Source organism: Megascapheus bottae, chromosome 28 (assembly GCF_031878675.1).
Source record: "Megascapheus bottae isolate mThoBot1 chromosome 28, mThoBot2.hap1, whole genome shotgun sequence".
NCBI lineage: Eukaryota > Metazoa > Chordata > Mammalia > Rodentia > Geomyidae > Megascapheus > Megascapheus bottae.
The window spans coordinates 12,008,928-12,025,626 of NC_143536.1; the positions used below are offsets into that span (position 1 = coordinate 12,008,928).

Genomic DNA, 16,699 nt, shown 5'->3' on the forward strand with positions numbered 1-16,699 from the left:
AATGTAGTCTCATGTACTTTTCCTGTATAAGCTGGTTTAAACTCTATTCCTCAGATATCAGCCTCCTGAGCTGCTAGGATCTACAGGTGTGAGCTACTGGTATCTGGCTCAGAAAACACCTCTGGCCTTAATGTGTCCCCTTGATAGTCAAACCCCAGCTCCAGCAGCTGCTCTCCTGCCTGGACCTGTGTCACACAGTAAGGAGCTTTACTGAATTCAGCTCTGAGCATCAAATGGCTGGCAGCGGCAGGGGGCAGCATTTCCCCTCAGCCTTGGCAAAGAACCCAGCGGGGTTAACCGGTCTCGCAGGAGCTCGGCCTGCAAGACCTGCCGGTGGCCTTGACCACCCACCCGCCTCAGTGGGTCCCCCGCCTCCCCACCCGGCCACTGCGCTCTGAGTGCGCCAGGACAGCAGGAGGGGGTCCGGTTATCTGGCCATGGGGTCGGAGGTGACTCTGCAGTCCTGGAAGCCATATCGCTTCCTGCATCCCAGGAACTGGCCGGGCCACAGCCTCTGCCCGGGGAAAGCTGCTGTCCACCGGGGCAGCATGGACCATTTAAAAGTGCCCACCGCTCCTGGAGGAAAACCAAAGGAAGGGGGACGGGGCTGTGGGGGCGAGCGGATGGCAGCGGCGTGGGAACCCCGATAGCGCATTAGACCCCCAGCCTCTCCTTCCATTCCAGGCCTCACTGGGCGGGAAGAGCTCAGCTCCTCCCCCATGCCGCGCAGCCGCCCAGGAAAGGCGCGGCCCCTTTAAGAGCGCGCGGCCCCGCCCGCCCCTCCGGGCCGGATCCGAATTCCAGGGGGGCGGGGCGGAGACGGCGGCCGCGGGCGGCGGCAGCGGCTCCTGCGCCGGGATCACCGGGCTTCGGGGCGGCGCCTGTCTGCGGCGGCCCCGCCCGGCCCGGCTCCGGCTCCGGCCTGCCGGAGCGATGCTGCCCGGGGCCGCGGCGGGATGAGCCAGGTGAGCGCGGGGACCCCCGGGCCCCTCCCGTCCTGCGCGCAGGGTCGTGGCGGGGCGGGCGGCGCCGTCCGGAGGCTGTGTGACCTTGGGCGGCTCCGCAGCGTCTCTGGCCTGGCTAGCGGCCCCACCGAGGCTCCTGGAGGGGAAGCCATTCTGAATCCCGGCCGGGCACCGGCCCGGGGTGCTGGGGAGGCTTCTCGGAGGAGGCAGGGCCTGGGCCCCACGGGATCCCCGGGGAGATCGGCCGCGCCCCGACACCCCCCACCCTCCGGAGCCTCAGTTTCCCCGTGTGTCAAGTGGAGATGAAATCGCCACGCGCCCAACTCCGATCTCCAGCCGCGGTGAACCAGTACCGCCTTTTTACGGTTGTTGCCGTGGAGCCATTGCGGGGACGCGGGGTGCGGGAGGAGCCAGGGCGGTTTTGTGGGCGCCTGCGCCGAGCGGAGGCGGCGCCCCTCGCCCGGGTCCCGACCTGGCTGGCTGTCCCAGCGCCAGGGAATGGAGCTAGTGGGGAAGGGGGCTCCACCCCCCCGCCCCTGCGCCCACAGAGCGGCGCTGACAGCGCCCCCCCCCCGCCCCCTGTGCCCATTTCACAGATGGGGCCCGGCACGCCCAGCCCCCGCCTGCGCCTGGCCCGAGCCCCGGGCCGCGCCGGCGGTCAGAGCTGAGCGCTTGCCGGGTCCTCACGGCAGTCCCCGCCCCTGCCCCTGCCTACAGTGACTCGGCTGGCCCCGGGCATGGCGGACCCAGTGGCGGGCATCGCGGGCTCAGCGGCCAAGAGCGTGCGACCCTTCCGCTCCAGCGAGGCCTACGTGGAGGCCATGAAGGAAGACCTGGCCGAGTGGCTCAATGCCTTGTACAGTCTGGGGCTGCCGGGCGGCGGGGACGGCTTCCTGACGGGGCTGGCCACAGGTACAACGCTGTGCCAGCATGCCAACGCTGTCACCGAAGCTGCCCGGGCTTTGGCTGCCACCCGCCCGTGCCGAGGTGTGGCCTTCCAGGCCCACAGCGTGGCTCCCGGCTCCTTCATGGCCCGGGACAACGTGGCCACCTTCATCGGCTGGTGTCGCACGGAGCTGGGCGTGCCCGAGGTTCTCATGTTCGAGACCGAGGACCTGGTGCTGCGCAAGAACGAGAAGAGCGTGGTGCTGTGCCTGCTGGAGGTGGCGCGGCGCGGCGCCCGCCTCGGCCTGCTGGCCCCCCGCCTGGTGCAGTTCGAGCAAGAGATCGAGCGGGAGCTGCGCGCCGCGCCCCCAGCCTGCGACCCCTCTGCGGCCGGGGACGGTGTCAACGAGACCAGCCCTGCACCCGAGGCCCCCACGCGAGGGCCCCGGATGACGCCCAGTGACCTGCGCAACCTCGATGAGCTGGTGAGCCATGGGGTCGGCAGCCCCCCCACTGCAGCCCCGGCGAACGGACCACAGGGCACAGTCAGCCCCCACCACCTGCCCCTGCTCCTCCTGAGGTCCTGGATATCTGCAGGACAGCCTGCTGCGTATGCCAGACACCGAGTGTGTACCTGGCCCCAGGGAAATAGTAGGCCCTGAGAGGAGAATCCTGGCTCCTGGCACGATTGACTTCTTTCTCCATGTTAAACCTGCACTCCAGGCTGCCTATCTCCTTGATCTGGGGACTCTCGGTTTGGGCGCCTCCTCTGCCCTCTTGCATGCTTTTGCAACCTTCATCTCAGGGTTGAATGGGCGCTGCCTTGGCTGAGAGACAGTGAGTGCCTGGGAGGTGCCCCCCCCCCCATTAATGGGAAGCAGAAGGCCTGTTGGGAATTGCTAGAAGAGTTTGAGCTTAGGAAGTACCCCAGTCCTCAGCTCTCTGCTTTCCCAGGGCCTGGGTGTCCCTGCCACCCCCGCAGCGGTGCCAAGAGTTTCTTTCTTATCGGGAGCTTAGGAGGAGGCTGTGCCTGCCCAGGACTTGGGTAGCCCGGTGGCTGTGGGCAGAGCCCGCGCCCCACCCACAGCCTGGGCCTGGGTCACTGGAGGCCCCACCTGCTCATTTCCTCCGGCGCCACTGTGGGTGAGGAGGCCGGCAGGGCCTCCCACATAGCCAGCCTGGCAACTCCAGCCTGGGTGACATGTGTGCAGCTGTGTGCTCACCAGGCGGGTGGGCTTGTGTGGTGCCCTGCCAGGGATGAAAAGTCAGGGGCCTAGACCCGGATTTGTGTCCTTCCTCCTGTCCCATCCCAGGGCCTGGCCTCTATGGACCTTGGCAAAGTGACATGGGGTGGGGGGATCATGGTTCGTTCACAGGGCCTAGGTGTGGCCTCATGTCGTCCTAGCCAACTTCGTGGACTCTGAGCCAACAAGGGGAAAACCAGGTGGGAGGGGAGGTTGGTGGAGGCATTCGGGATCTCCAGGGGGAGGCCAGCCTGGGCTACCTAGTGAGAGACCTGTCTCCAAAAATAAGGAAAAGCGACAGACCCTGGCGGGGGAAGAAAAGAAAAAAGGGCCCCATGTCCAGGGCAGCACAGTGCCAGCTCTCCCCGGAAGGACTTCCTTCCTTCTGACCCCGAGCAGCTGACTGCCACCGGGCACGGGGGAGGGACCTGACCCCCGACCTGCAGCGCTCGTCTCCCGTCCCAGGTGAGGGAGATCCTGGGCCGCTGCACCTGCCCGGACCAGTTCCCCATGATCAAGGTGTCCGAGGGCAAGTACCGCGTGGGAGACTCGAGCCTGCTCATCTTTGTGCGGGTGAGTGACGGGGGGCCGCGGGGGGGGGAGGGGGGGAGGGGGGTCGGGACCCAGCCTTGACCCGCCCCCCTGCAGGTGCTGCGGAGCCACGTGATGGTGCGTGTGGGCGGCGGCTGGGACACGCTGGAGCACTACCTGGACAAGCACGACCCGTGCCGCTGCGCCTCCACGGGTGAGCCCGGGGCCGGGGCCGGGGCGGAGCGGGGCCGCGCGCCCAGGCCCTGCCCCTCACCCCCCCCCCCGCTTGTCCTCTCCCCGCAGCCCACCGCCCGTCCCAGCCGCGGGCCCCCACCTTCTCCCCGCAGAGGGTGTCACCCAGCCCCAGCCCCCGTCCCGGCAGCCCGGTCCCCGGCGGGGAGCGTCGGGGCTCCCGGCCCGAAGTGACTCCCATTAGTTTACGAAGCACAAAGGAGGGGCCTGAGACCCCGCTCAGGTGAGGGGGGGCGGGTGGGGGTGGGGCCGGCCGCGGGGCCTGCGCGCTGACTCACAGCCTGGGAAAAGTTCCCGGGGGCGGGGGCGGGCCTGGCTTCCGTCTCCACGGCAACGCCACCAAACCAACAACACGGCCCCGGGCGGGCCCTGCAGCCTGGGCAGCGGCCAGTCCAGCCCCGGCTTCCTCCCGGCTCGCCCTAGGGGAGACCAGAGGCCTGGGGAAGGGAGGCCCAGCGCCCGGCCGGCCTCATCCCTTCCTTCCGCTGCTTGCCGGGCCCTGCGTGGCCGCAGGAAGCCGCTCCAAGTCTCACTTCTCCCCGAAAGTCCCCGGGTCAGAGGCTTCCCTTGCCAGTTCCCACCAGCACTGACCACACCTGACCCTCTGCGCGCCAGTGATGCCCCCCCTCTTGTTCCCCAACCCCAGGCCCCGGGACCAGCTGCCCCCCCTCCCCCGCTCCCGCCGCTACTCCGGGGACAGCGACTCCTCCGCCTCCTCGGCCCAGAGCGGCCCCCTGGGTGCCCGCAGTGACGACACGGGCACCGGCCGGAGGGAGCGGCCCAGCCGGCGGCTGACCACCGGCACTCCGGCCTCCCCAAGGCGGCCGCCCGCCCCTCGCAGCCAGTCCCGAGAGCGTCTGGACCGGGGGCGGCCCCGCGCGGGCCCCGGCGGCCGAGCAGCGCAGCCGGCGGCCCCCAGCCCCACCCGGCGGGCCCGCAGCCAGAGCCGCGACGACCAGGCCGCCGTGCTGCTCGTGCGCAGGGACCGGGACGGGCAGCACTCGTACCTGCCCCGGGCCCGGGGCGGCGGGGGCTCGGGGAGGTGCACCCCGCAGACCCCGCGTGCCCGCAGCCCCGCAGCACCCCGGCCGTCCCGCGTCTCCAGCCCCGCTCCCGAGCTGGCTGCCACACCAGCCAGCGCCTTCCGCACACCCCTGCAGCTTGACCCGCAGGAGGAGCAGCAGCTGTTCCAGCGGCTGGAAGAGGAATTCCTGGCCAATGCCCGCGCCCTGGAGGCTGCTGCCAGCGGGACCCCCACCGGACCGGCCCCTGACCCGGCTCGGGCTCCAGATCCTCCGGCACCCGACTCGGCCTACTGTTCGTCCAGCTCTTCCTCTTCCTCGCTCAGCATCCTGGTTGGCAAATGTGGGCAAGCGGGGGACTCTGGCCGGACAGCCAACGGGCTGCCTGCGCCCCGCAGCCAGGCCCTCTCCAGCTCTTCCGACGAAGGCGGCCCTTGCCTTGGCATGGGGGCGCCCCTAGATGCACTTGGGAGCCCCCTGGCGGGCCCAGAACTCACAAGGACCTTGGCACGGGGGCGGATGGACACACAGCCAGACCGTAAACCCTCACGCATCCCCACGCCTCGGGGCCCCCGCCGGCCATCCGAGCCCGCGGAGCTTGGGGCCTGGCAAGCCCTTCACTCTGTCACCCCAAGAGCTGAGCCAGATTCCTGAATGTGATGGACCAGTCCAGCTGCTCCCTAAACCCACTCTTCGTTATTTTCCTTTGTGGCCTTAACCGACCCTTAGCATCAGGGAGCCCCCTAGTACCAGACCTCACGGGACCAGACCCCTCGGGACCACGTGGCACAGTGGACCTCTGTTGTACATTCCGGTTGGGGGATGAGCATTGCTATTTAATTACTAATATTATTGAATGCCTTAGAGGAGGCCGGCCCAGCCCGGCATCCTGAGGACCTGTGGTTCAGCAGAGCCTCTGACAGTAAAGTTTTGCTCCAGCCATCTGTCTGTTTCTTGGGGACTCAACTTTTTGGTTTTGACAACCCTCACTACAAATTGGGATTCTTGTGTTAACTGCCAAGGAGCCAGGCCTGTCCTCTGTCACCTCCTGGGGTAAAGTTCCAGTTTCTAGTCCAACTCCAGGTGCACTTAAATTGTTTTTTATTACCTCGTGAGAGCCGAGGTTTAAAAAGTGCGTCCAAAGACGCTCCTGGAGCAGTCTGAGTGCTTGTAATCCCATCCATAGTCGAGTCTTTTTAACATCCAGTGGGGTAGCGACCCAATGAAGTCCCAGAAAAGACTGATCATATCCAGTGGGGCTTGGGTCTGGCCCAGTCCAATGACGTTCAAAGAGAAGCCTGTTGCCTAGGAGACGGGGCGGGAACTCTGGCTGACCAATCGGGGAGGAGATTTCCCTGCCCGCTCACATGAGACTGCAGCGCGCCGGGTGCAGCGCCCCCTGCAGGCGCAGGGCCGGGTGCGCAGGGCGTGCACGCACCAGGGCGCAGCGCAGGAGCTCGCGGAAGAGACGCAGCACGTGCCAGTTGTACTTGGCCGAGCACTCGAGGTAGCCGCAGCGCCATCCCCGGCGCACCAGGGCAGCCAGCGCACGCCGGGGTCCGAAGCGCAGTCGCTGCCGGTCCCGCTTGTTGCCAACCACCAGGATGGGAGCCTCGGGCGCGCCTGCCGGCCTAGGTAATGGCCAGGATAGGGAACCGGGCGCGGGGCTGGAGACTCCGCCCCCACGAGTGTTCTCCACGCAGGCGCATTCCCTACTATGCCAGAGACCCACCCCCAACACACACCAGACTCGGAAGTACCAAAGCCTTCATACGCACCGAGACCTTTCCACGAGCAAAGGCCTGAGCCAACCCCTCCTCCACCCCCACCCAACGGACGACTGAGACACAACCTGCCGCTCCCGCCCAGGTCGGAGCGGCCACAGCCCCTCCTCCTTCGCCCGCCCGCGGCCGCGCGCCCACCTGTTCTCCGCGATGCGCTGCCGCAGGGCCTTCACGTAATCGAAGCTGTCCGGGCTGCAGATGTCGTAGACCAGCACGAAGGCGTCCGTGTCCTGCAGGCTCCAGTCCTTAGGGTCCGGCCACTCCTGGGGGCGGAGGCCAGGGGATGCGGGAGCCTTCTTCCTACTCTCCTGCTCCTGAACGCTCTGCAGGCGCTGCACGCCAAACCCCACAGGTCGCCCTCAGGCCTGGGTCAACCCAGAGCCAGTCCCCCCTACCCTCCTCGGGGCCGCCAAGGAAGAGAAAGAAAATTCCACTCGCGCCTATCAGCCTTTCAGCTCTCCTTCACCCTGGGGCCTCCTTCTACTTCACCCCCATCTCCCTCTTCCTCCTGCCTGTTTTCCCCAGCTCAACTCCACCATGGCCGCCTCCGCCTGCTGCCCTTAAGATAAATAGCCAAGCCCCAGGCCTCCGCCCCACTGCCCGCAGCTGCGCACACCCAAGCCTCGGAGAGCCGAGCACCTGCTGTTCTTCCCACCTGGAATGCTTTCACCACTTATTTTTACTTAAGCCTCCACCTTTCTAGGTTCAGATCCAGCGCCACCCGCGCCAGCCACCCCAGTTTGTGCATCCGGCCTTGCTCTTTCCTTAGCGCATCCAGGATGAAGGTCTGCTCTGAACTTGGCACAAATCCCTAGCTGAGTCTGCCCCAGGTGACAGGAATGAAGCACGGTGCCCTTTCTAAAAGTACACCCGTGTGTCTCGGCCCAGTTTCTCCCCCCACCCTTTACAGCCCCGTCCCGGGTCCCAAACACGCAGCGAGGCATCCTCAGGGCTGCGCCGCCGATCTGGCCATGCGCCGATCCCGACCCACAGCAGAGGCAGCCCACGGGACCGAGGAAACGCCAGCCACGGGCGAACTCGCCCCGTGTGGGGCGCCTCCAGGCCAGGGCTCCGACACACGCCCAGCGGGGCGCACGTGGACAGCGAGCGCACACCCCCGTCTCCCTGCCCCACTGCCCCACTCCCCTGCCCAGCCCTCGAGCCGCTACCTCATGGCCTCCGGGGCTCGGGCCGGGGCCGGCCACGTCCCCGTCCCGGATGCTCAGGTCGTAGACCGCGCCGTCGAGCAGCACCGCGGGCCGGTAGAGGCTGGGACCGTCCGTGGGCCGGTGGCGCTCAGGATAGTCACCGAACAGGAACTGGCGGATGATGGCCGTCTTGCCCACTCCCGGGGCGCCCAAAACAGCCACCCGCAGGCTGCCCCCCATGGCCGGCCCGCGCTGCCGCGCCCCGCGCCGGGAAGCCTCATGGGCCGGTGCCGCGCCGCGCGCGCCCCGCTGCGCGCCCTGCCGCGGTGCCCCGGCCCCGCCGCGCTCCTCCTCTCTCCCTGCGGCACCTGAGGCCGGAAGACCGGGCTGGTGGCGGCCGGGCAGCCGGTGGCGGCCTCGGACGCGCCCGCAGCTCGAGCCGGTTTGGACGCGGCGATGCCCGGGGTGGGAGAAGAGAGCGGCGCCGCGCGCAGACGCCGCCTCCGCCCGCAGCGCGGGCCCCGAGCTCTGAGCTCCTAGCGGCGCGGCCGGCGTCTCCGTGCCTCCGTCCTTGTCTCGCCCCAGCCGGTGGCGCGAGGGAGAGCGCGAGCAGGGCTCGGGAGGGAGGCGGCGATGAGGTAACCGCCGCGCCCGCCTCCCTGGCCCCCCTCCCGGGAAGGGAGCCCCGGCCGCCGCCCCCTCCGCGCCCAGCCGCGAGCGGGCGCCCAGAACCAGGCCGCCCGGGCCGGATCAGGACGGGCCGTGTGACCTTGGCGGAGTCACCGCACTGCCCTGGGTCTCTGCCCGGCCTCCAGCACAGGCGGAGGCCTCTAAGGCCTTTCCAAAAGGGGCCCTGACAGCCCACCACGTACCCGACCCCTGTCTAAGCGATCCCTAGATTCACAGCCTTGAACCTTTAGCCACGGCACGGTGTGTCCGCATGGAGAGGGGGAAACTGAGGCAGGAGAGGGTTATTTCCAAGGCGACAAAGGCAGCGGGCCCTGTAGCTGTCTCTCACGGCTGTGATCAAATGGCCACCCTGGGATGGAAACGGGGGTAGAGACCTGGACCCACGGGGCTGGGGCCAGCACACAGTCACGGCAGGGCTGCGGTTTTCCTGCCTCAGCAAGTTAGAGGGGATCAGTATGCAAAGAGCTGGAGACTAGCTGACCCCGCCTTGGTCACTGGGAGATCTCTTTAAGGGCGGGAGCTTTCCTAAGACTCTGGCACATCGTCCAGGCTGGACTCCCAGAGCCCTGACGCTCCTCTCCTGAACAGGCAGGAGTTCCTCCCCCAATGCTGGGAAAATCTGGGTATGCCTAGCCCCCACCTTGTGGCTCTGGCCCTCTCCCCACGATTCTGGGGGCTCTCACATTTGTGACCTCCCCAGACACTGCATGGAATGCACAGACCTAGTGGTAGAGTGCTTGCCTAGCATGTACGAAGACCCAGGTTCAATTCCTCAGTACCACATACACAGGAAAAGCCAAAAGTGGTGCTGTGGCTCAAGTGATAGAGCTCTAGCCTTAAGAAAGCCCAAGGACAGTGCTCAGGCCCTGAGTTCAAGCCCCAGGACTGGAAAAAAAAGTTGTGTTTTTTTTTTTTTATTAACTTCTTCAATGAATATTTCAAGTCTTACCGCTTGCCAGATGCTGAGATGGCTTCCTTCTTGCTTTCCCCTCTTTCAATCTTTCTCTTTCTTGCTGGCACTGGGGCTTGAACTAAACTAAAGGCCTCAGCCTTTTTGCCAGTTCTGGAGCTTGGACTCAGGGCCTGAGCACTGTCCTTGGGCTTTCTCAAGTCTAGAGCTCTACCACTTGAACCACTTCTAGCTTTTTCTGTGTATGTGGTACTGAGGAATTGAACCCTGGTCTTCCTGCATGCTAGGCAAGCACTCTACCACCAGGCCAAACTCCCAGATCAGGCCTCAACCTGTTGCTTGACATTTTTGCTCAAGGCTAGTATGCTACCACTTGAGCTATGCCTCAATTTCTAGCTTTATACTGGTTAGAAATAAGAGTCTCCTGGCACTGTGACTCAAAGTGGTAGAGCACTAGTCTTGAGCCGAAGAGCTCAGGGATAGTGTCCAGGCCCAGAGTTCAAACTCCACAACCAACCAAAAAAAAAAAAATTACATTTTGTGGGCTGGGCATGTGGTTTAGTAATAGAGTGCTTGCCTTGCATGCATGAAGCCCTGGGTTTGATTCCTCAGTACCATAGAAACAGAAAAAGCCAGAAGTGGTGCTGTGGCTCAAGTGATAAGAGTGCTAGCCTTGAGCAAGAAAAGAGCTCAGAGACCGTGCCCAGACCCTGAGTTTAAGCCCCAGGGCTGACAAGAGAGAGCAAATGAGAGAGAGAGAGAGAGACAGAGAAAGAGAGTCATGGAGTTTTCCTTCCTAGGCTGTCTTCAAATCCAGATCCTCAGATCTTAGCCTCCTGACTAGCTAGGATTTCAAGCATGACCTACCACCTTGTGCCCATCTTGGGGCTTGAGCTCAGGGCTTAAAGCTCTGACCCTAAGTAGCTTTTTGCTCAAGGCTAGTGCTCTACCACTTGAGTCACATCACCACTCTTTTTCTGAGTCTTTTCTGAGTAGTTTATTGGAGTGCTTGGTGAGATGGATTTTCAAGAAAGAAAGAGAAGGGGGAGGGAGAGAGGGAGAGAAGGAAAAAGAAAAAAAATGAGCTGGGTGCTGGTGGCTCATGTCTGTAATCCTAGCTCCTCAGAAGGCTAAGATCTGAAGATTATGATTCAAAGCCAGATGGATAGGAAAGGCTGTGAACCTCTTAACTCCAGTTAACCATCAGAAACAAGTGGAGCAGTAGCTCAAAGTGGTAGACTGCTAGCCTTAAACAAAAGAGCTCACGTCTGTAATCCTAGCTACTCTGGAGGCTAAGATCTGAGGATCAAGGTTCAAAGCCAGCCCAGGCACAAAAGGACCTGAGACTCTTATCTCCAATTAACCTTTAGAAAATGGGAAGGGGGGCTTGGCTTAAGGGTAGGGGATAGCCATGAGCTGAAGATCTCAGGGACAGCACCTAGACCCAGAGTACAAGATCCATGATCCACAAAAACAAAACAAACAACCCCCACAAAACCGTCAGAGACAGCAGTCAGGTGCCGAGTTCAAGCAGTTTCATGATGAAGAGAAAAAAGAAAGAAAAATGTCCCTTAGGAAGAAGAGTTCTAGGACCACCAAGGTCTAGGGCTGTAAGAGCACAGACAACATCATCACCCCAGCCTGGGGGAAACGGAGGAAGGATTAATTCTACAAAGGAGAAAGAGGCAAATCCAGAAGCAGGTTATAGCAACATAGAGAATGTCGCTATCTTCTGAGGCTAGATCTGATTTCCTTCCTCTCCTCAGCCACTGGAGAACTAACAGCCTCCTCTTCCCATGTTCTGAATCTTCAAATTTAATAATAGGGGAAGGGGATGCCAAGCTTTGTTTTTCCTGATATAAGCTTTCCTGTCACGACTTCCCCTCTTTCATATTAAATCTTTGGACTTGGACATCTCATGAGCTGCTTCTCTTCCTTTGGGAACAAAGAAGGGAGTAGAGTAAGTTAGCCCCTTTTGTCTGCTGAGGACACAGCAGGTTGGGGGGCGGATGTCAAGCTGGTCTTGCTTACGCCCCTCTCAGCTGCTAAGAGAAAACATCTTTGCTGACAGAGGCCTCTTCCCAGGCATAGCTGCTCCAGGAACAGCAAGCAGGGCTGCACAGGAGGCCCCCTGGGTCCCAGGATGGCTTGTTTGCACATGTTTTGGGGATTGGGAATGTCCCCAGGTTCCCACAAAGTTCTGTCACTCTACGTAGTCCCTGCAGGGAACTGTCACCAGTACTGCCACCCTGCTTCCACTGACCAGCATGGCACTGAGCAAGCCCTGCCCCACTCCCTGGCCACCGAGGCTTCCAGGGATGCAGGGGTGGCCTCAGATGTCCAGCAGGAAGGAAGAGTGGAACCCACATCCCTTTCCTCTTGAGCCTGACTTTCTGAGAAAAACCAGCTTCACTTGGGCCCCAGGGCCACATAACATCAGGTGAGGTAGAGCCCGTGGTCCTATTAGGTTGGACTTTGTGGAGGCCCCGTCACTCTTGGGGGTGAGCTGGGCTGTGAAGTGGATGGCCCTGTGTTAGGCTTTCCAAAGACCAGTCATCTTTAGGGTTCTCTTATTGCTTCCCCTTCCTTCCCCCCAAAGTATGGCTGTAGGCTACTACATCACTCCTCTATTCCCCCAGCCCCGCTCCCGACCACCTCTAGAGGTGAAAACACACATCACCTCCCTTGTGGCAGAGAGCCAAGGTGGTCACATCTGTGCTTTGTGGCTTTCAAGGAAGACAGACTTACAGCCATCATAGACCAGTCAGCTTGGACTGACTCAGGCCTGGGTTGGGTGTGTGTGTGTGGAGGGGGGGGGCGGGGGGTCAGGGCTGAAGGGAGGAGCCAGCCTCACTAGGGAAAGGCTTGGGTGGCCCCTCAACTGAGCTCTGAGGGATCAAGGTCCAGATAGTGGAGAGGGACGGGAGGCAGCTGAGCAGGACCAGGCCAGTTCACTACAGCCATATGTGTCTCTCTCAGCGAGCCTGGTCCTGGCCCAGCCCTGGCTTCAACACCCCAGACTTCCTCAGCTCCCAGGAGGGAGTCTGGATCTTGTGGCCAGCCATGTGAGCCACACCACTGACTGTGAATGATGCTGGGTCCATGCCACTTGTCCAGCCAGCAACTCACCTCTCTGAACTCTGATGTGTGAGGCTGTGCTGTCGTCATCTGACCCGTCAATGCTGGCTGGTGAGCTGTCTCAGCTCTCAGGACACAGGGCCACCTCAGGCCTCTGAAGTAAAACCTCTTGGGTTTGATCCTTTCTGCCCAGGGCTCTGTCATCTCTGCAAGTTAGTTAAACTTTCTGAGACTCCATTTCCTTCTCTGTAAGTGGATGATAAGGTCCAAGCTTCAGAGGGTTGTGGGGTACAGTGACATGAAGTGAAGAACAGGAACATCAGGTTGATGAGACAAAACGAGACCAGCTGAGGAGATTTCATTCCATGCCAATTGGAGATGCATGCACACATGGGCAAGCATGCATGTTGCCTCTAGCTGTCAGCAGATGACCAGGAAGCCACACCTCACATAGTTACCATAGTAACTTGGACATTCAGCCCTCCAGTGTGCTCTCATATAACACCACATAACTGACATACACCAGCTCCTTGGTAAAAAGATCACTGGTGTTGTTGGGACAAATGCGAGCTGAGCCTGGAGTAGCTTGGACTGCCAGAAGAAAGGAAGTGGACAAGGAAGAAGAAAAGAAAGGAAAGAAAAGAGGGAGGAGGAAAGACAGAAGGAGGGAATGCGGGAAAAACCAAGAAAAATGAAAGGAAGAAAAAGAGGGAGAAAGAAAGGAAGAGCCAAGAGCCAGTGGCTCACACCTGTAATCCTAGCTACTCAGGAGGCTGAGATCTCATGATAGAGGTTCTAAGCTAGCCTGGGCAAGAAAGTCCATGAGACTTTTTTGTTGGTCATGGGGCTGGAACTCTGGGCCTGGGCGCTGTCCCTGAGCTCTTCAGCTCAAGGCTAATGCCCTACCCCTTGAGCCACAGTGCCACTTCACTTCTGGTTTTCTAGTGGTTAATTGGAGGAAGGAGTCCCACGTTCTTAAGTGCCCGGGTTGGCTTAGAACTGTAATCCTCAGATCTCAGCCTCCTGAGTAGCTAGGATTAGAAGTGTTGAGTCACTACGCCCATTTTTTTTTTGTGGGTCGTGGGGCTTGAACTTGGGGCCTGAGCACTGTCTCTGAGCTCTTCAGCTCAAGGCTATGGCTCTACTACTTGAGCCACAGCACCACTTATAGTTTTCTGGTAGTTAACTGGAGATAAGAATCTCAGCCCAGGATGGCTTTGAACTGTGATCCTCAGATCTTGGCTTCCTGAGTAGCTAGGATTACAGGTGCTTGGCCAAGTCCAAGAGACTCTTATCTCCAATAAACTACTCAGAAAAAGCCAGAAGTGGTCCTGTGGGTCAAGTGGTAGAGCACCAACCTTGAGTACAAAGAGGCTCAGAGACAGCATCCAGGCCCTGAGTTCAAGCTCCATGATTGCCAACAATAACAACAAAACCTATAACAGAATATCCTTTACAGTTTCAATAAAAAGGCTTCTATGCTCGTATTTGCGTATATAGGTCTAATGGTCTTATCTTGTTATTTTTGCAGTTGGTGATGGAACTCATGGCCTTGACCATGCTAGGCAAGTGTTCCACCACTGAGCTACACCCTAAACTCCTTACTAACATATTACAAGGATATCCGTTTTCCACATATGTATTTGGAATACATATAAAATACCATCATTAAAAAAAGAAGAAGCTGGTGAGGCTCACACCTGTAATCTTAAACCAGCCCAGGCACAAAAGGACCTGAGACTCTTATTTCCAATTAACCTCTAGAAAACAGGGGAAGTAAGGCTTGACTCAAGGGTAGGGCGGTAGCCTAGAGCTGAGGAGCCCATGGACAATACCTAGGCCCAGGGGTAGGGTGGTAGCCTTGAGCTGAAGAGGGCAAGGACAGTGCCCAGGCTAAGTTTAAGCCTCATGACCAACAACAACAACAAAAAGACACAGAGCAGCTCTGAAGTTGAAATGTGACAAAACAAATACTTTCTTTGTTTTTCTTTTGCCAGTCCTGGGGGTTGAACTCAGAGCCTGGGCACTGTCCTTGGGCTGTCTCAAGGCTAGCACTCTACCACTTGAGCCACAGCACCACATCTGGCTTTTTCTGTGTATGCTGTACTGAGGAATCAAGGCTTCATGAATGCTAGGCGAACACTCTACCACTAGGCCATGCTCCTGGCCCCAAAGTAGATACTTTCTGAAAAGGCCAAAGCCATTGAATAGTGGAATTCTCTGATGTAGAACAACACTCAAATCTAGGTGGAAATTCGGTATATGATAAAAATGGCCTGTGAAGTCTGTGGGGAAAGATGAATTATTCATAGACGTTGTAGAGGCAACAAGCGAGCCAGCTGGGGGAAAGGGGAAGTTGGATTCCCACCTCATTCCTCCACACAGCCAGATGGAACAGGAGGGAAATGCAAACACCAAGATCAGATCAGTACTAGGAAGAAAAGATCAAAAGAAAATTATATAAAAACCCAGTGTCAGCATGGTAAAGGAAAAAGCCATAGCAAAATGGGGGAGCTAACAAAACAAAGCAAAGCAAAACAAAAGAAAATGGCAAGTTGATCAGAACCACTAACCATAGAGAAAAATTGGCAGAAATCGATGGAGCAGCCTGCTCACAGAAAGGGTCAAATGGCTCTAAAACACATGGAAAGAGCCACATTTAAAAACAATAAGGCTGGGTATGATGGTTCACCCCTGTAATCCTAGCACTGAAACAGAAACAGATGGATCTAGGGTTCCAGGCTAGCTCACATGTGAACTTCACATAGTGAGTTCAAAGCCACCTGGGGTTTCTTCAAAGAGAGATCCTGCCTCAAAAATAGTTGGGGGCTGGGAGTTGGGCCTAGTGGCAGAGTGCTTGCCTAGCATGCATGAAGACCTGGGTTCAATTCCTTGGTACCACATACATAGAAAAGGTGAAAATGATGCTGTGGCTCAAGTGGTAGAATGCCAACCTTGAGGAAGACCCAAGGACAGTACTCAGGCCCTGTGTTCAAGCCCCCAGGACTGGCAAAGAAAAAACAAAAAGCAAAAGAGATCTAGGTATGGCTCGTCAGGGGGCCAGGCTCAGGCGCTAACACCTGTCTAGCAAACATGAGGTCCTGAGTTCAAACCACAGTACCACCAAAATAAGTAAAATAAGCTAGGTACCAGTGAATCATGCCTGTAATTCTAGATACCTGAAAGGTTGACACTTGAAAGAATCATGATTAAAGTCTGTAGAACTCCCATCTCCAATTAACCAGAAAAAAAATAGTGGGGGACTGGAAGGGAGTACCGGATGCACTGCAAACTGAGTGCGAGGCCCCCGAATTCAGGCACCAGTAACAGATGCATGCGACCCACCTGGCAGCAACTGTAACCAAAAATGTCAACTGTTGGCACTGTGTGGTGCCATCATTCTGAAGGTGCCATCCCACTGCTGCACTTGTCTCTGAGCAGGAAGGACCTGGGAGACAGGAGGGGGCTGAACTGTCCATCAGTCTGCAGGGATTGGTGATGAGGCTATCCTCTGGGAAGTGCCAAGGTGGGCTGACATGTACTGATAGGAAGAAAGCTCCAGAAGTGAAACTCCAGCGAACACAGGAATTGTGTGCTGAGGATACAACATAGTGATATAGTCTAGGTGTGGCCACAGGCACCAGGCCCAGTACTTACAACAAGCAGGCAGGCAGACAGACAGACAGACAGACAGACAGGTTGGCTATTCCATTAGTTTAGTAAATACTTTCAGGCCTTAGTTTGACATATGCATAGACATCCCTGGCAGAAATTCCCAATCTAGCAATCATCTTTGTCTATTGGGAGAAAAATTAAGGACTGAGGAAGGATGGGAGAGAAAAGGTATACACGGGTGCTCTTCCTACCCATACTGAGTCACCTTCTCCCTAGAACATAGACCACTAGCTGAATGAAAGGTGAGGCAGTAGCATAGGTGGGGAGAGCTGTCTACTCTTGGGTATTGTGGGACCCTTCAGAAGGTGTTTGCTGCTGAATATCCCAAGGGCTGGGAAGGCCTAAGGTACTATAGAACATTGTGTGTGTGTGTGTATCACTGGAGTCACAGCTCTACTTCTGGCTTGTTTTGTAGTTAATTGGTCATAAGAGTCTGATGGTCTTTCCTGTCTGGACTGCCTTTGAACGCCAATCCTCAGATCTCAGCCTCCTGAGTATGATTATAGGCATGAGCC

The 16,699-nt window shown here is 59.0% G+C and overlaps 2 protein-coding genes across 3 annotated transcripts; one reads left to right on the plus strand and one right to left on the minus strand.

The window, feature by feature from the left end:
• Positions 1 to 917: 917 nt before the first annotated feature.
• Positions 918 to 5,839, plus strand: Gas2l1 (growth arrest specific 2 like 1). Its single transcript, XM_090320402.1, has 6 exons — positions 918 to 965; positions 1,683 to 2,335; positions 3,560 to 3,667; positions 3,743 to 3,839; positions 3,929 to 4,100; positions 4,524 to 5,839. The coding sequence occupies exons 2-6, from the start codon at positions 1,703 to 1,705 to the stop codon at positions 5,551 to 5,553; spliced, it is 2,040 nt and encodes a 679-aa protein (XP_090176528.1). The 5' UTR covers positions 918 to 965; positions 1,683 to 1,702; the 3' UTR covers positions 5,554 to 5,839.
• A 144-nt stretch (positions 5,840 to 5,983) lies between these two features.
• On the minus strand, positions 5,984 to 8,387 carry Rasl10a (RAS like family 10 member A). Of its 2 annotated transcripts, none has more exons than XM_090320422.1 (3): positions 7,853 to 8,387; positions 6,822 to 6,946; positions 5,984 to 6,530 (listed from the first exon to the last, which is right to left on the minus strand). In XM_090320422.1, the coding sequence occupies exons 1-3, from the start codon at positions 8,069 to 8,071 to the stop codon at positions 6,263 to 6,265; spliced, it is 612 nt and encodes a 203-aa protein (XP_090176548.1). In that variant the 5' UTR covers positions 8,072 to 8,387; the 3' UTR covers positions 5,984 to 6,262. The 2 variants fall into 2 exon arrangements, with proteins under 2 accessions (XP_090176548.1, XP_090176547.1); XM_090320421.1 differs by having other exon boundaries at positions 6,822 to 7,015.
• Positions 8,388 to 16,699: the final 8,312 nt, after the last annotated feature.